The sequence below is a fragment of the Electrona antarctica genome, assembly GCF_951216825.1.
Source record: "Electrona antarctica genome assembly, chromosome: 14".
Lineage (NCBI taxonomy): Eukaryota > Metazoa > Chordata > Actinopteri > Myctophiformes > Myctophidae > Electrona > Electrona antarctica.
This window is the reverse complement of record NC_136795.1, coordinates 40,148,008-40,175,880: the sequence shown is the minus strand read 5'-3', so window position 1 is coordinate 40,175,880 and position 27,873 is coordinate 40,148,008. Positions and strand designations below refer to the sequence as shown.

The following is a 27,873-nucleotide window of genomic DNA, read 5'->3' as shown; positions in this document are numbered from 1 at the left end:
TGGCAACCCTGTTAGCACCACAGCAGCAGCCTCGGCCACAACAACAACAAGCAGCTCATCTTCTTCTGGCTGTTAGCACCTTTTCAACCTAACAACAAATTACCAAAGAAAACGCGTGCAATGTTTCATTAGCCTCACAGTTTGTTTACAGTGGACAGAACATTATTCCAGTGTTTGTGTCAACTGTAGACAAATTAGTATTCCTCATCAGCGTTGCTACTGTCGTTAGCCGCTAAGCTAAGCTAAGCTAACTGTGGCCAGAGAGAGGAAAGATGGGGTCCATTCTGAGTCGGAGGATCGCTGGGGTTGAGGATATTGATATCCAGGCCAACTCGGCCTACAGATTTCCACCCAAATCAGGTAAAGTGACCATGTAGTTGTCCATCTCGATGCAATTATGCCGACATGTTATGAAGCTGCCAACAAATACCTTTGTATGGATGTCAGTGATGGGGGGGAAAAAAATACCGTTCCTTTGTGGAGGTTGGCTGGCCATCATAACAAAACGCATCATAAACAGAGACGAGTAGACGGACAGTGCCATGTAAACATGCGTAATATCAGATTGTATTAGTCGTTAGTTTGATTAAAAAGGATACATCCATGTCTATATGAGCTCAGAATGGATGTCAATACATGCATACATCAGGTCAGGACCACAATGGAAACAAGCCCTCAGGGCTTTTGGGGCTATCCTCATTTGTATTATCGTACCACTTGACATTTTTGCAAACTGTGAATAAAGTATTCAATGAAACTAATCTTTATTCTTTACCATTTGGTGGCCACCACACACCTCGCCCAGAGCTGTTTGCCCTACATTGTTTATAAATGTCCTATACTATAGCCCAGCGGTTCTCAACCAGTGGTCCGGGGACCAAGGTGGTCCCCAGCTAAATGATGGAGAGTTGGTAACCAAATGGACCCTTATAGATCTTTAACTCTTGAGAGCGTATGGTTACTAATAAACAATAAATTGGCTCTCAAGAGCTAATTTATTGTTAAACACCTACATTACTTCATTTACAAGAAGTCTACACAATTGGATAATGTAGAAGTATTGTTATTTTTGATCAACGTTTGCCAACAGCATTGAACTGTGGACAAAATATTATCCAATGACACCAACATATTCTTTAGTTTTGGGTCTGAGAGTCTAAAATCTCATCAAATGGTGGCCCGTGGCTCAAATGCCGAATAAATAATGGGCCTTGATGTGAAAATGGTTGAAAGCCACTGATATAGCGTGATGCTTTGCATAGATATAATTTCTCAAACTATAATACCGGTATAAGAAAATACACCGTAGGCTTTCGCTTTCCCCAAATCCATCATCAATGCATCGCATAGTGGTTAAGACCAGATACCCACCCTGTGTCTGATTCATGGATTTAAATCTTTATTCACAGTTTGTAGAATGGGTACAGTTCAAACGAAGGTACAGTTCAATACAAAACTGCTACGAGGATAAAACCAGAATAAGCACTAAGACTTGTTTACATCAGGGTCCTCCATTTTCAATTCATCAGTCAGATGATTTAAAGACGTACACAATAAATATACACTTCTAGGGCTGGGTGCAATAACCGCAATATCGCCATACCGCCGGTATACAACGCATACCGCGGTATCGGGTTCGTTACCGCGGTAAAAAAAAAAAAAACATTTTTTTTTTTTTTTTTTTTTTTACGTTTTTTTTGTCCGTGCTGTTCTGGCGCCCTAGGTTCTAACCCTAACCCTAACCCTAGTTCTAACCCTAACCCTGGGTTCTAGGCCTAAGTGCATATGGTTGATATGAAATAAAGTTTATCATAATAAACAGGGGGGCTCAGTCAGTCTAATCATATGCCAGCAACACCAGAGGGAGTTCAACAAACCATGTGCAACCCAGATTCGGCACAAACAAGTATTGATTGATTGATTGATTGAACTATTTATTAACAGTTTGCAGAATTACAGTAGCCTACATTTCAAGCACAACTCAATACAAAGACTGTTAACTGCGAGTGGACGACCCAATAAAGCATTACACTTGTTTACAAGAGGGTCCACCTAAATTAATTTCACTCCTATGCCACAAAAATGTGGAACGCCCTACCAACTGTCATTAAGACATGTAAATCCCTTGACTCCACCCACCCCTTTTCCCCCTCACTGTATATGTTTTTCCCCCTTTTTACCTCCTTTATGATGATTTCCTGTTTTTGGCTTTATAGAAGTGTATAGTGTACAAAATGTTATGATGAATTGAACAAGGTGGACCCTCTTGTAAACAAGTGTAATGCTTTATGGTGTCGTCCACTCACAGAGTAACAGTTAACAGTTTTTGTATTGAGTTGTGCAAATGTACTGTAAACTGTTAATACAAACTTAAATCAATCAATCAAGCAATAATGTTAACTCATGGCTTGGGGACTGGGGAGGCGCGCAGTTGCTGCGTGGTGTGGAGCGGCTGGAAGTTGAACCTTTCAATTCATCATATATTAAATCTATCAGTTAACTTGGAATTTGTTTAATATGTTTAAGATTTTAGGTTCCATGATGAGGGGACGTTTTTGAATGGTGGTGTTTGTTTCATGCGATGCGCTGCTGAGCGGGAATTTCATTGGAGTGAGAATGGTTGCCATTGCGATTCCAAGTGAGACAGTGTGCGGGATTCTTTTTTTCTCTACTTCTCAGTTCCAGTTATCCGACGCACCTGTCCATTGTAGGTGTGCAGAAGGACTTTTTCTTATAGTCAGTCAAAAGATAAAAACAGTTCTGTCCGTCCTGTCTGTACAGCTCTCTCTCTCTCTCTCCCTCCCTCTCCCCCTTTCTCTTCTCTCGCTGACAGACATCAATACAAAGTTGAAACCGTTACGATGCGCCCTTATCCATAGGCTACAGCCTAATGTCTCTCTCTCTCTCTCTCTCTCTCTCTCTCTCTCTCTCTCTCCCTTTCTCTTCTCGTCTCTCGCTGACAGACATCAATACAAAGTTGAAACCTGTTACCTACGATGCACCCTTATCCATAGGCTACACGTTTAGCCTAATCTTTCTCTCTCTCTCTCTGACGGTCTGAGCAATGCACGATGCACCTGGCTGTTACAATAGCGCGAGGTATTAATATTCTCTCAAAACAAAGTCGGACAATGTTTTAAATTAGGCTACTCCAAACCAGACCCACCTATAAATGTTGTCTGTTGTGACATCAATGGGATCGCAGGAAAAAGACGCTCAACACAACTTGTCTTGATCTGAAATGATGTGAAATCCGTTCGCTTTTTTATTTCTTTTTTTTAACAGCGGGCTGCGGGAGATGTCTGACGCAGTTGATTTGATTGACACCCGAACACGTGTTGCGGCATTGACATGCCAATCTTTCCTTAATAAAACTGTAGTCCATAATATCCGTTAAAGGATTTATATATATTATAATCACACAATCAAAGTCCGGATCGTTTGCAGCTGGGGTTAATTACCTCGCGCTGCGCAAGGGTCTTCACAATAAATAGCGCTGTTGTGGATTTAATTTTGGTAAACTGGATAACAACAGAAACACGTGGAAAAGCTATATGAGTCGTCTTGTCTGTTGTCTCTGTAACGGTGCCACTGTGTGTGTGTGTGTGTGTGTGTGTGTGTGAGCTGTGAGGGGAGGCCGCGCATGGATCGGAGGAATGACACTGGAACTGCACTAAAGACACACAGCTGCTCTATACATCTCCGTATACGGTGTTTTACCGGATTTTGCAGACCTGCTCTAACATCTCCATACACGGTGTTCCACCGGACTAAATAACACTATAAAACCGGAGGATTTTTTTTTTGCGCGCGGGGGGGGGGGGGGGGGGGGGGGGGGGGGGGGGGTGCGGTAATTATCGCCATACCGGCGGTATGGGGGCCGACAATAACCGCGGTAATAAAAATCCCATACCGCCCCAGCCCTATACACTTCTATGAAAAAAGGAAATCATCATATATACAGTTAAAGAAAGTAAAAAAAGGGAAAAGCATGTACAGTATGGGAAAAAGGGGTGGGGTGGACTTTGGATTTTTTACAGGGGCCGGTTTGGAATTGCAGCCGTCTGCAAACGCAAACCAATTGTTTAGAATTGTCTAGAATGGCTGTGATATTTGTAAATATTCATATCCAACTTACTTTCATTATACTAATTATAACTTACTTCAGGTCCTCTACATGTTTATATATTTTTTGCTGATCTATGATTAAAAAATGGTACTATGTGGGGTCTTAATTAGTATAATGAAAGTAAGTTGTAATTGATGTTAAAATGATTTTTAGAAGTTGGTGCATTAATCGTTTTTGCATTCGCACTTGGTATGCAGAAATGGGTTGTATACAAAAGTGCTTGAAATAATTGAAATTAATAATGAACAGTATCATAACTTAAGGACGACCTTTTCACCCACTTTCAACCTATCTTCATATAATTGGTCCTCACACTAATAATTTCAGACATTTAATTTGTCCACAGCTCTCCTCTGAGACGCAGACAGTAGACAAAAATGGCACCATATTAAAATGAGCATTAGTGAGAGGACCAATTAATTATGAAGATAAATGGGCGACTGTGGCTCAAGAGGTAGAACAGGTCGTCCAATGATCCATGGGTCGGCGGTTCGAATCCCGGCTCCTCCTGTCTACATGTCGAAGTGTCCTTGGGCAAGACACTGAACCCCAAATTGCTCCCGATGTGCTGGTTGGTACCTTGCATCTATGTAAAGCTCCTTGGATAAAGGCGCTATATAAATGCACCATTTACCATTTGAAGTGGTCCTTTAACAGTGTGGCAGATTGCATCTTTCAATGTCTCATGTATTCATCATGGCTCAATTCATCCTGTGTCCAGGAAATTATTTTGCCAGTCACTTTTTTATGGGAGGAGAGAAATTTGACACGCCACATCCAGAGGGTTACCTTTTTGGAGAAAACATGGACCTCAACTTTCTTGGAAATAGGCCTGTGCAGGTGAACATTTTGGTTGCTTTAGAATGGACTATTTTGTCAGATTATTTTCATTGACTTCCTAACTAACAATGAATGTTTCTTTCTATGTGGTTTCTTAGTTTCCATATGTGACTCCTGCCCCCCACGAGCCTGTGAAAACTCTTAGGAGTCTGGTTAACATTAGAAAGGATTCTCTACGCTTAGTCAGGTAAAGTAGGATGTCAGGTGATGATGCAAATGTCACAGCTAGGGATGGGACGATATGCAAGCGATGTCACGGTGTTTGTGGCAAAAATTATTTCGATTAACGAGATGAATGCTATAATCAAAATGCGCTTAAAACGTAAAATGCCCCTGCTGTTAATCACTTGAAACTGCTGGGGGGAGTGTTTGCCAAAAATAGCCGATCTACACGCTCACAGTGCGTTGTTGTAGCATAACATCTTGTGAGCTTGTAGATCTGCTATTTTTGTTGAATCCTTTACATGTCTGTTTCATTAAGTATAGATGGAATTAGATGGTACTGAATTTGCAGCTCCATCAAATCTAATTCATCCTAGTGTATGACAGAGGACAATTTCACAATAAATTTAAATGTCCAGTTATCCACAACATGATTATTGTGTGTGGTTTATTCATCACGATAAACGATTATCGTCCCATCCCTAGTCACTCGCAGCTGTTACAAATGTAGAGGCTGTTGGTAAGAACACAAATAATTCTATAAACGATTCGAATCTTGCGTTTCTAGGTACAAAGATGACTCCGATGCAACAACAGAGGAGGGTGGGAAGCCAAAGGTTTTATATGGCGTGGAGTTCACCTTCGATGCAGATGCACGGGTAGCCATCACCCTGCGCTGCCAAGCCTTCGAGGAGTTCCACAATGGGATGGCTGTGTAAGAATCTGATTCCTAAAACCTTATTCAGATTACTCTATCGCATGCATGCTTATAGTTGACCCATTTAGACCTGAGGACGATTCTACAAATGTCTTCTAAATCCTGAAAAACCGATGTTTCTATGTCATTGGTTCTCAAACATTTACATGTCAAGGACCCCCAACTAATTATGTAATTGGCTGCCGACCCCCATCTGAAAATATGTTGTTCCAGGGACCTCCCAGAAGCAAAGATTTGATTTAAAAACATTCGCTCTGAAAGAATATATATTCAATGGTTTGCGCCACATTTTCACCCGCGCTATGAGCTTGTAGATCTGCTATTTTTCAATAGCGAAAGTATAACATAATGCTTAAAACACCAAAAGTGGTTCCTGCCCAGGATGGGTTAATTAGATGTATTTGTAAAATTATGTTGACATTATTTTAGATCTAGTTGTTGAATTGCGTTAGTTGTAGAAGTAAATACTTTTGTTAAAATAAGTGTTAAATACAGGTCTCGTTCAGTGAAAGGGGTTTCCTGTTACTGAAAAAACACTATAGCAACGATCGGAATATAGTAATAACATCATATATTTTGAAATAATTTAGATTATTCTTTTTGTGGTTAAGTGGTTAATCACACACCACATTTGAATCCAGTGTATAGGTCTTTTATTAAAAATCTATCTCGCATCTAGATGTCATGGACCAAAAGGGTTGATTTCAAGGGAGTCTGAGCCAAAGATATCACACTGTTTTGTGAGTACTGAGATCTACAGTGCAGAGCCTAGATTGGACGTGGCGGGTCCTTAGCAACCAGCAGTCACCATGGATACTCTTGATAAGGCTGACGAGAAGATGTACGATAAGATGAAAACCTTTATTGATCCCTGTGGGCAAATTCAAATGTCATAGTCAGCGACAGCAGTGAGAGTGAAACACAGAATATGTACAGCCGAGAGTAGAAAGAGCGAGCCAAACCAAGATGGATGATACAATAAATAAATGATGTTGTTAGATTTAACTACACATTCGCAATTTCGCATTGAGCTAAAATATGTACATTCTAATATAAGAAATGTAAGGTATATCACCAGTAAATATTTGGATATATACCTCTCTATATCACCAGTAAAAACAGGAGTTGGTAATCCAGACAGTGTAGTTCTCATACTATATGGGTTCAGCTGTTATTGTATTAGGCACAGCGAATCTATTTAACATATCTCTCTGTGTTGTGCTAAATGTCGTCCCGGTCTAATGCTCAGACCTCGGATCATAGAAAGTGTGAGCCGTGAAAAGAGCCTCATTATAAATTACTTCATATAATGAGACCAGTCTGTGTCCATTTTCAAGCTTTTTTACACTAATGAATGGTCCAAGTGCAGATGATACATCTTGTGTTAACATCATTAGTCACCTCCTAGTGTAGAAATATCCACTATCCGGTCCCTCTCCAGCCCTTTTCCTTGTTGCCACTTTGGTGATGGAATAGAAACACGCATTTATAGTGTACACACCGAGCGTGTTTTTCAGATTTTTAGTGGCGTTTTCCGAAAAACGTGCCCAGTGTGCAACCACCTTAAGTGTAACTTTGTCGGCCTTTACCATTTTTCTTGTTATTTGACCATGGTGTGTTCTGCATAGGTACAACCCCAAGGTTCCAGGACTGGTCTCTGAAACTGTGCACTATAAACGAGGCGTGAGTCAACAGTTCTCCATGCCCTCGTTCAAAATCGACTTCACCGAGTGGAAAGAGGAGGACGTAAGTATCTTAGTTAGTTCACATTATCTGTGGTGTTATCCTTCCTGCACCCACATTTGGCCCGACTTTGGCCATATGCCAACATGAACATTGATTCATTCCGGAGATTTCTTTCTATTTATGACTAACCAGGTCAATGTTAAAACAGCAGCGTCTTCTTTTGTTCCCTTTTTATAGCTGAACTTTGATCTAGACCGAGGCGTTTTCCCCATGGTAATCCAAGCTGTGGTTGATGAAGGAGACGGTATGTTGACATACCTGATGAACAATGTGATGAGATATCCTCGTGTGTGTGTGTGTGTGTGTGTGTGTGTGTGTGTGTGTGTGTGTGTGTGTGTGTGTGTGTGTGTGTGTGTGTGTGTGTGTGTGTGTGTGTGTGTGTGTGTGTGTGTGTGTGTGTGTGTGTGTGTGTGTGTGTGTGTGTGTGTGTGTGTGTGTGTGTGTGTGTGTGTGTGTGTGTGTGTGTGTGTGTGTGTGTGTGTGTGTGTGTGTGTGTGTGTGTGTGTGTGTGTGTGTGTGTACACAAAAATATGGTGGACCTGCCAAAAGTATCGCCTAAGCTCATCAATTGACTGAGGGCACACAATTTCAAAGAGATTGTAATATTTCTGTTTGAAAGAAAGTAGGTCACTGAAATCTTTCATTGACGAAAGTTTATTTCCTTTTTTATTTTATTTTATTCATGCTGAAAATGTATGTATGCATGGTGTTGTTGTAGGATGCTTTGTATAAAAACAGACCATTATACTGTGTCCTTTCCAGATTGCCTAGCACATGCCCATGTTCTGTTGGCAGCCTTTGAAAGAGTAAGTACAGCTCTTAGTCTGAATTACACCTCATTAAAGTAGAAAGTACAAGTTCAAGTTTTCTACGATATGAACAAGTCTTTGTTTTTTACTTCCAGCATGTTGATGGCAGCTTTTCCGTGAAGCCTCTGAAGCAGAAGCAGATTGTATGTTTATTATCATTCTTATTCCAATATCTTGTCCAACGGTATTTTCACCATTTTGCAAGTGATGTGAGTGGGCTAAAAGAATTTCCACACTGACTTATTCATGTTTTCTGTTCAAACAGGTGGATCGAGTGAGCTATCTGCTGCAGGAGATCTATGGGATTGAGAACAAAAACAACCAGAATGAAACCAAGGTTTTCAGTGGAAATATTATCTTATGTATGAATGATAATGCCGAGTTATTTTTAAAACCGGAAAAGCATGCGTGTCATTTTACATTTTAGCTTGGGTTGGGTATTCAAAAATAGCAGATACAAGCTCATTGCGCGTCACTTAATGCTTCCGTATGAGCTTGTAAATCCGCCTTTTTTATTTTTTCTTGAGCATTTTTGTTAATCTTTTGGGGGTCCCTGGAACAAAATATTTTGAGATGGGGTTGGGGGGATCGGGTTTGAGCACCACTGATATACCACTGATATAGAAACATGTTTATCAGAAAACAAAAACAAAAAACAGTTAGCATTTAGATCTGTAAAATAGCTCTTAATGGGTTAATGCCCCATTCTGGCAGTGTGTTGCGTGCGTCACTAACTTTGATTGATTGAACGTGTCGTTTCAGCCATCAGACGACGAGAACAGTGACAACAGCAACGAGTGTGTCGTGTGTCTCTCTGACTTGCGAGACACACTCATCCTGCCCTGCAGACACCTGTGTCTTTGCAACTCCTGCGCAGACACGCTGCGTTACCAGGCCAACAACTGTCCCATCTGCAGACTGCGTAAGACGACGTGTTTTCAACAGCGGTCGAGTACTGCTGCACTTAACCCATTTTGACCTGAGATCAGATTCTAAAAATGTCTTCTACATCCTGACAGTTGTCTGAAAAAGCTATGTTTTTTAAAATAGCAGACATACAAGCTCGTAGCGCGCTATGAGCTTGTAGATCTGCTATTTTTCAATAGCTAAAGCATAACATAATGCTAACACCAAAAGGGGTTCCCGCCCAGAATGGGTTAAAGTGCAATACTGACGTGCTTTCCACAAATCTTAGATTATTAGATCCATTGCATCATGGATCGGTTATAATGATGATTAGTGAAAACATGAACATTATTAAATATTACAATATAACAATATAATATATATTGACACATTTGTGTACTTTTGCTTTGGTAATGCATACAACTTAACAGGCCTTTTACTTTTACGAAGAATCTTTACATTGTACATTGTACTTGTAAAAAGAGTATTTCTTCCACCACTGGTTTTCAATAGAATTCATTGTGGATTCCATTTTGGAGTGATGTTCTCTGAAAGAAAAAGCAACACAAGCATAGTGAAACGTGCAGTCCTGTGGTGCATAACGTGTCGTCCTTGGTCGTCCTCTCTCCAGCCTTCCGAGCCTTGCTGCAGATCCGAGCGGTGAGGAAGAAGCCTGGAGCACTGTCCCCGGTGTCCTTCAGCCCCGTCCTGGCACAGACCATGGACCACGATGAGCACTCGGTACGTTTGAAGCAGCCTGGCCTACATTCTTTCAGGCACCACTACTGACGACCGTGAAGACGACTCTAAACACGACCTAGTCGTGATTGGCTGCCTCCTAGCGACCTCACTAGCGACCTGGTCATGATTGGCTGCCTCCTAAGCCAATGAGAGTCTGAACGGAGCGAGTGGCAACTGGAGCGACAGGAAAGCCATAACAAAACACCAACAAAAGAATGTTGGAAACGAACGGAAACGGCGCTACAAGAGCTTGTTGCACCTGGCAGTAATCTTTTTGAGTAGAAAGGCTCTGAGAGGCTCTCTCAAAGTGCCAGCTTTTCATGATATAATATAACTCCAAATATAGTATTAGTTTTACCTCTTTCTCTTGCCTCCTCTAATCCGATTGTTCAGTTTGCGAAACGTGACTTTGACGAGCGCAGTACCTCTGAATAGCTGAGCTTATTTTAACTTGAATCGCTCAGGGGGCAGCCGCTCTCTTAAACAAGATGCCGGCGCTTGGCAGGCACTCGGGAGTTGACTAAAGGAACCACTGAATACAATTACAAATGGGCAAATAGTAAGCACCGACCTTCAAGTCTTTTTTCAGCTGCTGGACCATATCCAGCCAGAGGGTTTGCGCATGCAAAGTGAGTGGCAAATCGAGTGGTAAAGAGAGTGGCAAAGTGAGGTTAACATTGTTTAAGGTCGTTTAATGCAGTCAGGTCTTTTCTGTTTGGATGTATGGGCTGTCTAGGCCAGAAAGAAGTTTTTTGCCACTCGGTAGGCGTTCCCGCATAACGTCCGGGTATGATGATGTCACACGCATACCCTCTATACTTGGAATATAGCTCTACAAGATCTACGAGCTTGTAGATCTGATATCTTCGATATCTTCGAAGTATAAATATTAAAAGTCCCCATAATTTACATGTGAAGTATGCGATGTGGACCTTATTCAAAGGGAGCTTTTTGAATATGCATCCCTTTTGTTGTCTCCACCAGGCCGAAGGCATGGGGAGAGAGTATGTTTTGCACTCCGTCCGTGTGTGTGTCCGTCCGTCCGTGTGTGTGTCCTTCCGTCCGTCTGTGTACAGCTAATCTCCGGCACCGTTAACCCGGCCGATGCCAAACTTTGCACACACACTCCCTGGATGCCAACGATGAACCTCTGCCCCACATTTTCCAGAACGGCCAGTTATAGCGCCACCATGAGGCAGCTTTTCACATTTTTGACCTACAACTGCACCGATCTGCGTGAAACGTTGCATGCACACTCCCTAGAGGCCAAGGACAAACCTTTGACCTGCATTTTCCGCATCTGCCTTTTATAGCGCCACCAGGAGGCCGACTTTTGTAAAACACATTTTTTGATATTACTCCTCCAGATTCTGTCCAAAAATCTCACAAATCGTTACACAGTATCTCTATGGTCATGTGCTCAAGTTGAATCTGTCCGATATTTCATATTCCATCCTAATTGGCTATAATTGGCTTTCACAGTTTGCAAGATTGCCCCGTTTTGAACAATAGCCTCAAATCATGAACGCAGCATGCAATTTACGTGAAATCTTTCACACTTTTTCTTACTAGGCTGAGGAATATATCCCACCCTTTTCACATTGGCCTGTTATAGCGCCACCAACAGGTTGATTTTTGCAAAACACATTTTTGGAACAAAATGCCTCAAATCATCAAAAAAAAAAAAAAAATCCTCCTAAACATCCTTGCCAAACATCACACACACTCCTATCCTCCTGGTGGAGACCTGTGCCCGGAAGGGCACTTTTTCTAGTTTAGTCTGTCTTTATCGGGTTCAGAATGCCAGCCAATAGTCTGTGTGTGTCTTTCTGCAGAGCTCGGACTCAGTTCCTCCTGGCTTTGAACCCATCTCGCTTCTGGAGGCCCTAAACGGCCTGCGGTCGGTGTCCCCCGCCGTCCCGTCTGCACCTCTCTATGATGAGATCAACTTCACCGGAGGCCTGGGAGGAGAAAGCAGACAGCTGGGCTCGCCGGAGCATTTAAGCGACGGAGGCCTGCAGAAAGGCAAAGTCAGCAAGTCACCCGACAGGTAATTAAGCCATTTTGAACGGGAACCCCCTTTTGGTGTTTTAAGCATTATGTTATACTTTAGCTATTGAAAAATAGCAGATCTACAAGCTCATAGCGCGGCACTGAGTGCTATTTTTGAAAAATTGTGAAAATGCAACACACATCTTTGAATATATATTCTTTCGGAGCGAACGTTTTTAACTCAAATATTTGGTTCTGGGGGGGGCGGGGGGGTCCCCTGGAACAATATATTTTCAGATGGGGGTCGGCGGCCAATTAGATATATTTTTGGGGGTCCTTGACATGAAAATGTTTGAACGACTGACATCGAGTTTTTCAGAAAACTGTCAGGATTTAGAAGACATTTGTAGAATCTGGTGTCGGGTCGAAATGGGTTAAACGATAATGTTGTCTCACAATGCAATGCTCTCAACCGTTTTGTCTACCGTTTAAAATGTAAAAGTATTTTTTTTACATTGCATGGTGTAGCTTCATGTACTGTTAACTTTCAACACTGTAGCTAAGAGTTTCAAGCGAGCATGTAAGCCCTAGTTTAGTGAAGCGGAGAGAATGTCCTTAGTAACGGTTTACATTTCCTCTTTAACCCATTCTGACCTGAGATCAGATTCTAAAAATGTCTTCTACATCCTGACAGTTCTCTGAAAAAGCTGTTTCTATGTCGGTGGTTCTTCGATTTTTCAAAAATAGCAGACCTACAAGCTCGTAGCGCGCCACTCGGTGGCGCGCTATGAGCTTGTAGATCTGCTATTTTTCAATAGCTAAAGCATAACATGATGCTAACACAAAAAGGGGTTCCCGCCCAAAATGGGTTAAAGCTCTTTAGCTTTATTGGGCCGGCCAAGAGGATTCTCGTTAAATTCAGTCCTAGGGCTGCTGCCTTTTTCAATTTATCACCATCTTCAGCATCCGACACAGCACCACAGATTCACACATTCAGCTCTGTCCGCGGCAATCTGTCTTGTTGGCATTGCAGTCGGTTCTCTTCCCTGCAGGTCAAAACCTGCAGCCAAGCGAATCGCTCCGTCAGAGCGAAAAAGATACCCATGTGTGGGTGTTTGGCCGATGTGTTCTAATAAATTGCCTTTTCTACGTATTGTTTTTGTTCTCTCCCTCAAGCACCCTGAGGTCTCCGTCCTCTCCTATCCAAGAAGAGGATGAGGAGAAGCTGTCTGAGATGTCTGACGCCCAGCCACACACACTGCTGTCCAGCAGCCCCGCCCCCACGGAGGTAAACCTGCCAACTACACGCCATCTGACCTTTCATCTGCCTCATCTGAACGTCAGCGGCTTTTAACCCGTTAACCTCTACCACTCATTTGCAACGTTGAACTATGTCATTAATATACATTAGAGTTGTGTGGAAATTATAATAATAATTTAGAAATCACACCCGTGTGAAGTGAGGGGCGCTAATATATTTAAGTCTAACTCATGTTGCTATGATTAGGTGATGTAATGGTGATGTAAAACAAACGGTGACAAAACAAACATTAAATTATCTTTATTGTTAATGGCATTTAATGTTTGTTAGGGACAAGATGACGTAATTATTCCCTTCATTGTCAATGGCGATTTTAAAACAAACATTAAACCTGTATATAGGAGGGGCTAGCCTCTAAAAAAATGTCATCAGTGATATACTGAAGGTGTACTCTGCAGGCCAAAAATTACACCCTCTCTATCTCTCTCTCTCTCTCTCTCCTCCCTCCTCTCTCTCTCTCTCTCTCTCTCTCTCTCTCTGTGTCTAGGCCACTGCAGCTGAGGATGTAGCAGAATCCCTGTCTCCAGATGATGGTGAGTTCTCTCTTCATCATCATTAGAATCGATAGAATAATCGCAATTATCTTTGCTGTCCTAAAAGTCAGTTGGTGTTCATTGATTGTAGTCTGTACATCCATCCATGTGTTGGGTGTAAGTATTAATGCTGAAAGTTGAACCGACATTCGATTCGAACGTTAGTCCCTGTTTCCAATGTAACGACACTCTCTTTTCTTCCACCGTCTTGTCCTGGGCGTTGCAGAGGACCGGCTCCATTCAGGGGGGGAGATCCTCCAGGACTGTAGCAGTGAGCACAGCAGCCTGACCAAAACACAAAGCGACCCAGCGGGAGACCTGTCTTTGCCAGGTGAGCTGAGCAGCACCCCTGTGCTGGTTATATAAAGACCCATTTTGACCTGAGATCAGATTCTAAAAATGTCTTCTACATCCTGACAGTTTTCTGAAAAAGCTATGTTTCTATGTCAGTCGTTCTTCGATTTTTCAAAAAATGGTCTCGGATATTTCATATATAAGCGGTCTTTGATTTCGTCACCTGGTTGGCATTACTGTATGTAGAACAGCAGGAGCAATATTACTAAAACATCATAATGTTACCGTACTGTTCTCACTGCACACTGGATAGTATGATTCAGTCAGATAAACACCTTTCTTCAACCACAACACTGGAGGTGTTGTTTGTAGTCAACATGTTTTATGGCTTCAAAAGGGTGAAACTACAAAAACATACAAAATAGTACTTAAACTCTTGGTTCATATACATAAATGCAATAAGTACAGTATAGAGAGCTAGAATCACTACACAGACAATAATAATATGCAGTAACCAGCTACAAGCTACACAGTGTTAGCAACAACAGTCACATAATATGCAGTTGACTCAAACACAAACACACTACAAAGTGCTAACTTCACACACAAAATATCAATGAAGGCGTTTCTATAAACACACAGTATCATACAGTACATCTGTAACAGAACAGTTACATCTAATTGTTTAGAAAACGGCGCTAGTGTGTGCTTTCACAATTCGCACATTAGGACTTTGTCATACAAACATTTTCAGTCGTGAGATTTGATTTTGCGTTCATCTATGCTGCACCCCTGTGCTGGTACTGAAGCAAGAATAAAGAGGACCTCAAAGAAAAAAAGCGATGCGTTGTGAGCTTGTAGATCAGTTATTTCTGCCGCAGAACAAAATCCAGGAATCCGGAATGTTAATTGAACTCTGAGTGTACAAATGGAACACTGGAGATTTAAAGGCCTATAAAGCCACAGCGTTTTGTTTTTCTTAAGCTTTACTTTTTGTTCTAAAGTATATTTATATACTGTATACTGTATATATACAGGTAATTATCCACAAGATGCAGGCAGCATTTACTGGAGAAACTCTAGCACGAAAACGCCAACTCGTTGTGACGGAAAGCGTCCCGTTTTGGAACACATCTCTCGACCTCTTGAGTTCCCAGCATACCTCTTCTGTTCTATACCGTTCATCATGGCTCCTTGCTGGTTCTCTCTGAGGCTGACGTTCTCTGTGCTTTGCATCGTCTTAACTGGTGTGCTCTTGTCTTGTCTCTCCTCTCTTCTCCCTAACACTGCTCCTCCTCTGTCTTCTCCTGTCCTCCGCACGCCTGCGGCCTGTCTCTGGGACACTCCTCCTCTGTCTTCTCCTGTCCTCCGTACACCTGACCTGTCTCTGGGACACTCCTCCTCTGTCTTCTCCTGTCCTCCGCACGCCTGGCCTGTCTCTGGGACACTGCTCCTCTGTCCTCCTGTCCTCCGTACACCTGACCTGTCTCTGGGACACTGCTCCTCTGTCCTCTCCTGTCCTCCGTAAACACCTGGCCTGTCTCTGGGACACTGCTCCTCTGTCTTCTCCTGTCCTCCGCACACCTGGCGGCCTGTCTCTGGGACACTGCTCCTCTGTCTTCTCCTGTCCTCCGTACACCTGGCCTGTCTCTGCACTCCTGTCCTCCGCACACCTGGCGGCCTGTCTCTGGGACACTGCTCCTCTGTCCTCTCCTGTCCTCCGCCTGGCCTGTCTCTGGGACACTGCTCCTCTGTCCTCTCCTGTCCTCCGCCTGGCCTGTCTCTGGGACACTGCTCCTCTGTCCTCTCCTGTCCTCCGCCTGGCCTGTCTCTGGGACACTGCTCCTCTGTCCTCCTGTCCTCCGCCTGGCCTGTCTCTGGGACACTGCTCCTCTGTCCTCTCCTGTCCTCCTCACACCTGGCCTGTCTCTGGGACACTGCTCCTCTGTCCTCTCCTGTCCTCCGCACACCTGGCATGTCTCTGGGCAGCTCTAGGTCCTGATGCCTGCTCTATTGGTATGGAGGAATAACCGTGGTATGTACCGTTAGGCTTTAGGGCGCAACGGTTCATTCAACTAATGGTTTAATTTAATAAATTGTAAAAAATAAATACATCAATAATTTAATTTGATACAATTGTAATCGATTCCTATTTTGGCCATGTCATTATAGTAGAAAAGCATAAAAAATTGTTGAAATGGCTGGTCTACAAGCTCACAACGTGTCGTGATGCAACGCGTTGTGAGCTTGTGAACTATTTTTGCACGACCGAGTATAAGACAAGTGGTTAATCGATTCATAGATATCGTATATCGTTCCTATCTACATATTCTAGCTTTTTGTTTTTCCGTAAATGAACGCCCTACTTGATCATACTACAGCGTCACACAAACGTAGCAGATCTGCAAGCTCGAAACGTGGCACTAATCGACGTGTTTCGATCAGTGCTGCTTTTGCTGGTTTTTTTTTCATTTATCGTTTTCCATTATCCTGCTGATTTTATTTTATTATTGCGAACGCAGTGATTGCGAACGCAGTGAGCATTTACTATGAGACCCAGCAGATCATGTTTGTCTGTCTGTCTGTGTGTCTGTCACACTGTAACACCACCCGCCCACCACCAGAGGGCGCAGCTGTATCACACACAAAAACACACACACATGCACGCACACACGCACGCACGCACACACGCACACACACACACACACACACACACACACACACACACACACACACACACACACACACACACACACACAAAACTTAACTTAAAAAAAACTCAACTTAAAACAAACTTAAAAAGGAAAAACTTAAAAAAAACTTAAAAAAAAAAAAAAAAACTTAACTTAAAAAAAAAACTTAAAAAGGAACTTTAAAAGGAAAAACTTAAAAAAAACTTAACTTAAAAAAAACAACAAAAAACAAATCTTAAACACAAAAAAAGAACTTAAAAAAACCTTAAAAAATTACGTAATTTATTCTAATTGTTGTTTTTGCAATTTACAAGCTGCGTTCGCTTCCCGCGTTCGCGCGTCTTACTTGTTCTATTAATCAGAAAAAGCAATCGATAGAATAATCCTTACCGATCGATAGTTGCAGCCCTAGTAGGTTTCTTGTCTGTCCTGCCTCTCCCACTGTGCTCCACTGCTTTCACTGGACTCTGTTCTGATCCTACCAGGAAATACAAGTTTAATTCACCCTGGCATACCTGTTCTGGGCATGTCATTGTAGGTGAAACATTTCAGAACCTGTGTTAAAAAAATAGCAGATCTACAACTTAAGCACGTTGGCAATTTCTTTTCTCTCTTCCATTTGCTTTTTTGGATAAGGTTGATTATTATAGAACATGATACTTAACCTTCGTCAAATAATAGTCGCTTTACTTGCTTATAATAATAAGCGCTACCGTTCACATTCGAACAAATCCCATATGCTGAGCAGGGAGGCGGCACGAATGCAAGCCTTTACCAACAAGAGGTTATTTCGTGATACAAATTCGATATAACTTGAACGTCAGCTTAGTGCGGATAGTACTGCTAACCGTAACGTACCTTTTGTCCGGGGAGGGTATTGTTAACCTTCATTACCGCCGAAAGAGATCGGACGCTTTTGTGTCCACGTGAAATAAACCCCGCTCATAGAGGGTAAAAGTGGCAGTTATGGAGGGGCGAACACTCGTTACTCCGACCGATACGGCCACGGAACTACTAGAGTCTTCACTTTAAAGTAGCATATTGCATCACGGGGTCACAGGTGACATTGTTGGTATAAAAAATACTCAAACCACGCATGCACAATGGGATTATTCATTAATCTATGAATAAACACATAGTCAATGTGTGGAGAGAAGAGGTTTCTGACCGACGGTGGCAAATAAATGCCCTTTTTTTCTCCCCACAGGGTCGTCCGAGTCGACAGAAAGCCTGAAGAGTCAAAGCACAAACTGCTCCAGCCAGCCTCTGCTGTGTCCCACCAGTAGCCTGCATATGGAGGACGAGCACCTCAACCCTTGACTCCTCTTCCTCCAGCCAGCCTCTGCTGTGTCCCACCAGTAGCCTGCATATGGAGGACGAGCACCTCAACCCTTGACTCCTCTTCCTCTCCTTCTCTACAGCAGTGGTTCTCAAACTTCTTCATGTCAAGGACCCCCGAATCGACATTCATTAGGCCCGCGGAGTGCGCGGACCCCCATTTGAAAAGATATGCCAGGGACCCCGATGAGAGAGGATTTTTAGGGCTCTAGCAGTGATTCTGAAACCTTAATTTCATGGACCCCCAGTTTCACATGCATTAGGCTACGGACCCTGATTTAATGGCATTTTCAACTCTGGGACCTCCAATTTATATTATACAACTACAATCACTGTTAATTTAACTCTGAGAGTGTACAAATGGAACCAAAATGGACCTGTCAGGGTCCAACTCTCTGAGTTACAGACCCATAAGGGTCCATTTGGTTCCTAACTATCTCTAATTTAGCAAGGGACCCTCTGGAACTCCCTCTAGAGGTCCCTGGACCCCACTTTGAGAACCAATGTTCTACAGATGAGTCGGCACAGACTCCCCGTGGCCCATTTGGTTTCCTCTATGGCGTCCAACACATGCTTTTGTGCATTCGGCGCCATAGAGCACCTGACTCTGCAGTCCTAAACCCAGACGTGAGTTGGCAGGCAGTCGTTTCCCTTGACAGATTTCCAGTTTCCTCGTAGGATTATTCGATTTGTGCAGGAAAAATAAGGTGGTTTATTCTACTAAATAGAATACATTTTATTTAAAATCTTAACCTTTTTTTATTGTAACAATCCCGCGTGGCTCAGAAGTCGTACGACATATTGATTTGTGTAGGTGATCTTGTGTGAATATAATAAGCCGTTGCTGTAGCCGCGCTGCAGAGCTTATTTTCTTCATTTAAGTAAGCACAATGCAGATTTATATTTGGAAATCTGCCATTGGGAACCCATGATGTATTATTTTCTTTTTCCATCAACATCTCTTGACACATTAAAGAAATGTGGCAGCGGTGGCCGAACGGATTGCAGAGCGGTCTTGATACCGGAAGGTCGCCAGTTCGAATCAGCGGTCCGACACGTTAAAATTACCACCGCTGAAGTGCCCTTGAACAAGGCATTGAACCACTACGATGAAAGGTTCTATGAGCAGGGCCTGGCTGGAAACAAGTTCTTGAGCTTAGCCCAGATACCCTGGGTAAATATAGTAATCATTTCATTTCATTTCATCTCATCTCCGGGTACGTGTGGCTGGACATGTCACAGATTTGAGACTAACGTATGGAGGGGGGAGAAAAACAGAAATTGTAATTCCTGCTCGACTGTGTTCAGTTGTGTGTTTTGGCTGGACTTGTGATCTATTTATGTGGTGAGAATCCAGAAATATGCCACTACCTAAACACGGTGGTGCTTAAGCACACTTATTTTAGATCAACTCTATTGCTCGACACTACTATACATTTCATTGAATTAGTATTGTGTGTTGAAATGGTGTGTTCACTTATGAGGGGAAAACCCCAATACTGTTTGATAGTTTTCTTGATTAGGAGAATGGGCAGGACTTCTAGAATATGCTAATTATTTTTTGAGTCCGTCTGGAACATATTTCATACTCATGAAATCTATTATAATAATCCATTCCCTATACTATAGCAATGTATGATATGTTAGTTTAATATGGCTACAGTCTTAAACCTCAACATGTCAGACTTTTTTTTGTTTTTTTTAACGTTATATCTGTGTATCCTAACTGTATACAAGATTTCTCTGTAGTTGCTAAATTGTACACTTGGCATATTAACATAGAGGAAAAAATAACTGGTATTAAAGTAATGTAATTAGGTTCAGCTACAGTATATATGCACAGACGTCATAAATTAACGCTACAGTTTACCATTCCAGCAGCTGAACTAACGATAGCCTGAGCCTGCAACGAGCATAGCGCCGCTGTCGGGAGGAAACCAACTAACTCCATTTTTGAGGTTTTAAATGTTTTTGTTTTTCATAAATGAATGCTATTGTTTGTTAAAAAATTCACACCCGTGTGAACTGAGTGGTGTAAGGTCTTATATAGACTGATCAGCTGTGGTCTGACGTAATGTCTGACGTAATGAAATCACACCCGTGTGAACTGGGTGACCATAGCAACCGTGCTAATTTTTTACGAACAGACAGACAGACAGACACGTAAACTAACAAAGCCAGTTGTAGGAGTGGTTTACACCACTCAAAAATATTGAAACAACGGAAAGTATTAAAACGCGCTTTGGACAAAAAAAGTCCATTCAAACTCCACCACCTCTCCCCCTCGTGAAAGTAATTGACAATATATAAAGTCACAGTACCAACTTTGATAAGGTTTTCTTCATTTCCTGAAAAAAAAATATTTTTTTCATTTCCTGAAAAATGAACATTTTGTAGTTCTAGATCTACAAGCTTGTCTTGATACCACACGTTATGAGCTTGTATATCTGCTATTCTCACTACTTTGCACGACACTGTTGTAACAGCGTAGTGTTAAATAGAGCCTAGCCACTTAGACCCCCACCATGATTGCGTGACGTCGCGTTGCGCAGAGCTTGTCGATCTATTTTCAGTGAAAGTAACAGAAAACACACTAGTATTGAGCCCTGAGGGACTCACCTCAACCATATGGGGTTGAAGTGGTCAAAGGATGTCCCAAAAAAAAAACAAGTCTTCTATGGAGATGCAAGGTTTCTGTTTTCCGACCGACGGTGACAACAATATGACAAAAGAAGTGTGCTTGGCATAAACGTGGCGGCAGGTCTCTGTTTTGCTCTCTCTTTATGTTGCAATGCCAGCGTCTGCTTCTGTAATGTGTTTGCAGAGTATAGGATCAAACTTTTTGCAGTCTGTGCCTCCTTCCCTGGCCCTATAGATGAAGCACCGTGCATAATATAGATCTATGTGCCTTTGGAACTGCTACTGTACGACCGCTTGTTGCTTTGGGGCGTTTGTGTTCTCATTGAAGCTAGAATATACAGCATTTTTCAGCCTGTATAGACCCTGGTTTTGTTTTGACGCAGATTGTCTTTTCTTTCACCCCGACTTTATTGTTTTTGTATTACGACATTCGCTACTGTAAGATATCTTGTTAATGAGCAATATTAAATTTCAATGTTACCATTTTTAAGCCCACGTATTGTTAATAATGAATCTAATCTCAGAAGAATTTAGGTTAAAGTGTATATTGTTCTATGTTTAGATGGGAAGAACACGTCCAATGTGATACACACACACAAACATTGCATTATAATCAGTTGGGCTAGCTTTTTTGCATGTGGATTTCTACCGCTTTCACTGTTGTTACTTTGTGTTTCCCCTTCTTATATGTGCCATTTCAGCGAGCATGGAATCTCCTTCGCGTTTGAGTAAATGCTTAACCCATTTTGGGCGGGAACCCCTTTTGGTGTTAGCATTATGTTATGCTTTAGCTATTGAAAAATAGCAGATCTACAAGCTCATAGCGTGCCACCGAGTGGCGCGCTACGAGCTTGTAGGTCTGCTATTTTTGAAAAATCGAAGAACGACTGACATAGAAACATTTTTAGAATCCGATCTCATGGTCAAAATGGGTCAACGCCCCCTCCTCCTTGTAGTAGGGGATAAAGTACAGTTTTTGACCGCAGAGTCAAGCGAACTTGAGCCACGAGAGACACCACCGAGCGAACGAGTTGCCGTGTCAAAACGTTGCGAAGTTCGCTTAGCCGACTCGGCCCCGTTCGAGTTGCAACCCGATATGGACAGACTAGTAAATCCTCGTCCCACAAGTATAGGGAAAGTCGCGACGGGGACGTGACCATTTACTCAAACCCGAAGCAGATTCCATGCTCGCGCCATTTCAACTTGACACCGTGCCTTCCTCCTTCCTGTTCTGACCACTATTGACCTGGTATCCAGGATGACGCCACAGTAGGTGGCCATTTTGTGGCTCTCTTTAAAACGATACCCATCTGTCCCCGTGTGCAGCATGTGTATAACAATAATGCAAAAATAAAGGATCAATACTTTGACTATCACTTGCGTGTGTGTGTGTGTGTGTGTGTGATCCTTTGGTTTTTGTTACACATATACCCGAAAAGTGGTTCCAGAGAATGCATTCATTTTTGGCCAGCCAGCAACCCTTGAATATGTTTATCCCACACATTGAGAGCCCACTCAAAACTGCCCAAAAATCACTTTCACCTAGAAAATCCATTCACATTTTTTATAATTCAGCTGACTGTGGAGACACATGCTGGAACTTTTTACTTTGAAATGTTTTATAGTTTCTGAGTTATTTAATTTAAACGCCAAATGCATTCTCAATGGCGAAAACACAAACTTTGGCACCATGTATTAAAAATAAATAAAAATCATTGTTTTGATTTTTATGATTTTTTTTTAATAAAATAAAAATATATATATATATTTTTTTTTCAAAGACGTCCGCAGACGTCTTGGGCTATGCCCGTGCGGTAATACCAAAGACGTCCACAGACGTCTTGGGCACAAAATGTGTTTTAAGGCACATTCTACTTCTAAATCCAAGATTCAAGACTTTATTGCCATGTCAACAGAGTTGATTGGAATTTGTTTCAGTGCACTAAAAACAGACACATAAAAAGACACATATTCACATCACATATTCAGACAGTAGAACAAGATACAAAAGTACAAACATCATATGAGGGGGACCAATAAATAAGAAGAATGCAAAACGTTACAATGCATGTTGAATAAATAAATAGCAGTTCATCGCAGTTCGGCGTATTAGCCTACAAAGCAGCTTCACGCTGTAAAGTGCGAGTGAAAAGAGGGTCAGCATTCAGGAGGCGAACAGCCTCGGGATAAGTGCTGTTCTTAAAGCGGGAGGTATTGCACTTTAGAGACCGCAGTCTCTTACCTGAGGGCAGGGGTGCGAAAAGAGAGCGGGCAGGGTGGGAGGGGTCGGCAATCACCTTCTGCATCCTGCGCTTAGAGCGTATGGTGTAGATAGAGGAGACGGATGGGAGGTCGAGGCCAATGATTTTTGACGCTGTGCGTACTACCACCCTTTCCAGCTGTTTCCTCTCTAAGACGGTGGTGTTTCCATACCACACTGAGACTGAGAAGACGAGGACACTCCACAGTGGCTCTGTAGAAGTGAACCAACGCCTCCCCTGTCACACCGAACTTCTTTAAGAGGCAACTTCTTTAAGAGGCGTAGGAAGTGAAGCCTCTGGTGGGCTTTACTCAAGATGTTACTAGTGTTAACTTCCCATTTCAGGGAGCAGCATATAGTGGTGCCAAGGAATTGAAAACTGTCGACCCTTAGGCTGGTCATCGATAACCAGGGATGTATAATCTTGTTTTTCCGAAAATTAAAGATCATTTCTTTGGTCTTAGCCAGGTTTAGAATAAGGTTATTGGAAGTGCACCAGTCTACGAGGGCTGCTACCTCGGCCCTGTAGGCTGATTCGTCACCATTTTTAATATAACCAACGACCGTTGTGTCATCTGCATATTTAAAAAGAAAACGAGACAAATTGAGAATGTGAAATAAAGTCATTGGTATAAAGTGCGAAGAGGAGGGCTGAGAGAACACAGCCCTGGGGGGCCCCGGTGTTAAGAGTCATGGTTTGAGAAAGCATGTTGCCTATCTTTACCACTTGCTTCCGGTTTGACAGAAAGTCTAAAATCCAGAGACAAAGAGAGTGATTGATACCCATGGCCAAGAGTTTATCGAATAGTTTGATGGGCCTCATCGTATTAAATGCAGAACTGAATAAATAAAACTCTGACATATGTGGCAGGGGCCTCCAGGTGCTGTAGGATACTGTGGAGGCACAGACTCGAGACACAGCATCCTCTACAGATATATTAAAGTCTAACTCATTTTCAATGGCGTTTTTAAAACAAACATTGAACTAAAAACAAACATTAAACCTGTATATAGGAGGGGCTAGCGCCCCTCAAAAATGTATGTTGCTATATATCAGTGGTGCTCAAACCTGTTCACGTCAAGGACCCCCAAAATGACCCGACCCCATTTCAAGTTATTTTGCTATTTTTCCCCAGAAGTAAAGATTTGAGTTTGCTTTAAAATATATGAAAGTTTGGCACATAGGTTCAAGATTCTTCAAAAATAGCAGATCTACAAGCTCATAACGTGGCACACAGCTACTTGTCTAGGTGTAAATCCGTGATCTGCTATTGTCTATTTCGAAAACTCCAGCAAAAGTAAAGTAAACCCTGGCATACATTATTCCCTGTTCATCACAAGTAACTAAGATGGTGGAATAAATGGAGCCTCTTGCAGAGATAAGCCGAAAATGTATTCATTAAAAAGCCATTTAAAATGTTCATCTTACAGTGGACTGCATGATCTGGAAATGTTTCATAGTTTTAGAAATAGTACTTTCAGATTTATAATGGGGGTCAATGGCAGATTTTGGAACATCAAATAACCACACTAGCTAGGTACTAATGCTCACACATCAATGGTTTATTTACAAACCCAACACGTTGTTTGAACTGTCAAGGCAGTGGTGTCCCGTTTTACTAGCCCACTGCGCCATTGGTACCAGTCAATTCATGCTGCTTTTTTAGTTTTGAATTGGTTCTTCTATAAGCCTATAGGCCAACCGGTCTTGAAAGTAAAGACTTGAGTGGGTTTGAACCCACAACCCCCATATCATGGAGCCAATTACCTAACTCACTGAGCTACATGATACCTGCAACAGCACAGTCTTCCTTTGCCTTTGAGTAACATAATTGGTTCAAAGAATTAAACAAAATAACCGGAGCTTTGTCTATTGTTTGTTGTGCTGTTGTTTATTTAGACAAATGTTTATGAATCTTGTTTCCATTGTGGTTCATTGTGGTTCATAAACATTCGAACGTCTAGAGATAAACAACAGCAAAATAAACAGTAGACAAATCTCCTGTTATTTTATTTTTTGTATTTTATTTTTGTATCAATGTTGTACTCAAAGGGAACAGCAGACTGTGTTGTGGCAGGTAGCAAGTAGATCAGTGACTTAGCACACTGACTGCATGTTCTGGAGATTGGGCGTTCAAACCCCACTCAAATATTTACTTGCCAAAATCTGCCATTGACCCCCATTCTGAATTTCTCAAATTTAAAAGCACTATATTTCTAAAACTATGATCAAAGATTCCTTTTCAGGCAAACATGTCCACCGTAAGATGAACCTAAAAAGGTTTGAATGGGGTTTCTAGGTGTAAGTATGTGGGACTAGTAGCATGCCAAAGTTTGTGCTATTGCCATTGGGAATGCACTGGGCGTTTAAGTTAAATAACTCAGAAACGACAAAACATTTCAAAGTAAAAAGTTCCAGCATGTGTCTCCACAGTAAGCTGAATTATAAAAAGTGTGAATGGAGTTTCTAGGTGAAAGTGCTTTTTTGACGTGCCAATATCTGCCATTGAGCCCCATTGTAAATGTCTGAAATTTGAAAGCACTATATTTCTAAAACGATGAAACATTTCAAAGATTCCTTTTCAGGCAAACATGTCCACCGTAAGATGAACCTAAATAGGTTTGAATGGGGTTTATAGGTGTAAGTATGTAGGACTAGTAGCATGCCAAAGTTTGTGCTATTGCCATTGGGAATGCATTGGGCGTTTAACTTAAATAACTCAGAAACTACAAAACATTTCAAAATAAAAAGTCCCAGCATGTGTCTCCACAGTAAGCTGAATTATAAAACGTGTGAATGGAGTTTCTAGGTGAAAGTGATTTTGACGTGCCACTATCTGCCATTATAAATTTCTCAAATTTAAAGCACTATATTTCTAAAACTATGAAACATTTCAAAGATTCCTTTTCAGGCAAACATGTCCACCGTAAGATGAACCTAAATAGGTTTGAATGGAGATTCTAGGTGTAAGTATGTAGGACTAGTAGCATGCCAAAGTTTGTGCTATTGCCATTGGGAATGCATTGGGCGTTTAAGTTAAATAACTCAGAAACTACAAAACATTTCAAAGTAAAAAGTTCCAGCATGTGTCTCCACAGTAAGCTGAATTATAAAAAGTGTGAATGGAGTTTCTAGGTGAAAGTGCTTTTTTGACGTGCCAATATCTGCCATTGAGCCCCATTGTAAATGTCTCAAATTTGAAAGCACTATATTTCTAAAACGATGAAACATTTCAAAGATTCCTTTTCAGGCAAACATGTCCACCGTAAGATGAAACTAAATAGGTTTGAATGGGGTTTCTAGGTGTAAGTATGTAGGACTAGTAGCATGCCAAAGTTTGTGCTATTGCCATTGGGAATGCACTGGGCGTTTAAGTTAAATAACTCAGAAACTACAAAACATTTCAAAGTAAAAAGTTACAGCATGTGTCTCCACAGTAAGCTGAATTATAAAAAGTGTGAATGGAGTTTCTAGGTGAAAGTGCTTTTTTGACGTGCCAATATCTGCCATTGAGCCCCATTGTAAATGTCTGAAATTTGAAAGCACTATATTTCTAAAACGATGAAACATTTCAAAGATTCCTTTTCAGGCAAACATGTCCACCGTAAGATGAACCTAAATAGGTTTGAATGGGGTTTATAGGTGTAAGTATGTAGGACTAGTAGCATGCCAAAGTTTGTGCTATTGCCATTGGGAATGCATTGGGCGTTTAACTTAAATAACTCAGAAACTACAAAACATTTCAAAATAAAAAGTCCCAGCATGTGTCTCCACAGTAAGCTGAATTATAAAACGTGTGAATGGAGTTTCTAGGTGAAAGTGATTTTGACGTGCCACTATCTGCCATTATAAATTTCTCAAATTGAAAGCACTATATTTCTAAAACGATGAAACATTTCAAAGATTCCTTTTCAGGCAAACATGTCCACCGTAAGATGAACCTAAATAGGTTTGAATGGGGTTTCTAGGTGTAAGTATGTAGGACTAGTAGCATGCCAAAGTTTGTGCTATTGCCATTGGGAATGCATTGGGCGTTTAAGTTAAATAACTCAGAAACTACAAAACATTTCAAAGTAAAAAGTTCCAGCATGTGTCTCCACAGTAAGCTGAATTATAAAAAGTGTGAATGGAGTTTCTAGGTGAAAGTGCTTTTTTGACATGCCAATATCTGCCATTGAGCCCCATTGTAAATGTCTGAAATTTGAAAGCACTATATTTCTAAAACGATGAAACATTTCAAAGATTCCTTTTCAGGCAAACATGTCCACCGTAAGATGAACCTAAATAGGTTTGAATGGGGTTTCTAGGTGTAAGTATGTAGGACTAGTAGCATGCCAAAGTTTGTGCTATTGCCATTGGGAATGCATTGGGCGTTTAAGTTAAATAACTCAGAAACTACAAAACATTTCAAAGTAAAAAGTTCCAGCATGTGTCTCCACAGTAAGCTGAATTATAAAAAGTGTGAATGGAGTTTCTAGGTGAAAGTGCTTTTTTGACGTGACAATATCTGCCATTGAGCCCCATTGTAAATGTCTGAAATTTGAAAGCACTATATTTCTAAAACGATGAAACATTTCAAAGATTCCTTTTCAGGCAAACATGTCCACCGTAAGATGAACCTAAATAGGTTTGAATGGGGTTTCTAGGTGTAAGTATGTAGGACTAGTAGCATGCCAAAGTTTGTGCTATTGCCATTGGGAATGCATTGGGCGTTTAACTTAAATAACTCAGAAACTACAAAACATTTCAA

The 27,873-nt window shown here is 41.6% G+C and overlaps 1 protein-coding gene across 2 annotated transcripts; it reads left to right on the top strand.

The window, feature by feature from the left end:
* Nucleotides 1-4: 4 nt before the first annotated feature.
* Nucleotides 5-22,238, top strand: LOC306936685 (putative E3 ubiquitin-protein ligase MGRN1). 2 transcript variants are annotated; one of them, XR_013791521.1, is made up of 17 exons: nt 5-360; nt 4,851-4,969; nt 5,068-5,156; nt 5,700-5,846; nt 7,478-7,595; nt 7,773-7,839; nt 8,358-8,401; nt 8,500-8,547; nt 8,670-8,741; nt 9,167-9,326; nt 9,942-10,051; nt 11,887-12,101; nt 13,220-13,331; nt 13,852-13,897; nt 14,124-14,228; nt 18,092-21,641; nt 21,713-22,238. XR_013791521.1 is itself a non-coding variant. In XM_079520287.1 (16 exons), the coding sequence occupies exons 1-16, from the start codon at nt 273-275 to the stop codon at nt 18,202-18,204; spliced, it is 1,653 nt and encodes a 550-aa protein (XP_079376413.1). In that variant the 5' UTR covers nt 5-272; the 3' UTR covers nt 18,205-22,238. The 2 variants fall into 2 exon arrangements, 1 of the variants encoding a protein (XP_079376413.1); XM_079520287.1 differs by having other exon boundaries at nt 18,092-22,238.
* The last annotated feature ends 5,635 nt before the right edge of the window (nt 22,239-27,873 follow it).

Excerpts from the sequence above, each read along its gene's own strand:
- LOC306936685 (XM_079520287.1), top strand. The coding sequence starts at position 273 with ATGGGGTCCATTCTGAGTCGGAGGATCGCTGGGGTTGAGGATATTGAT. Across the intron at positions 7,840-8,357 it reads TGTGGTTGATGAAGGAGACG|ATTGCCTAGCACATGCCCAT; the intron begins GTATGTTGACAT and ends TGTCCTTTCCAG. Across the intron at positions 10,052-11,886 it reads TGGACCACGATGAGCACTCG|AGCTCGGACTCAGTTCCTCC; the intron begins GTACGTTTGAAG and ends GTCTTTCTGCAG.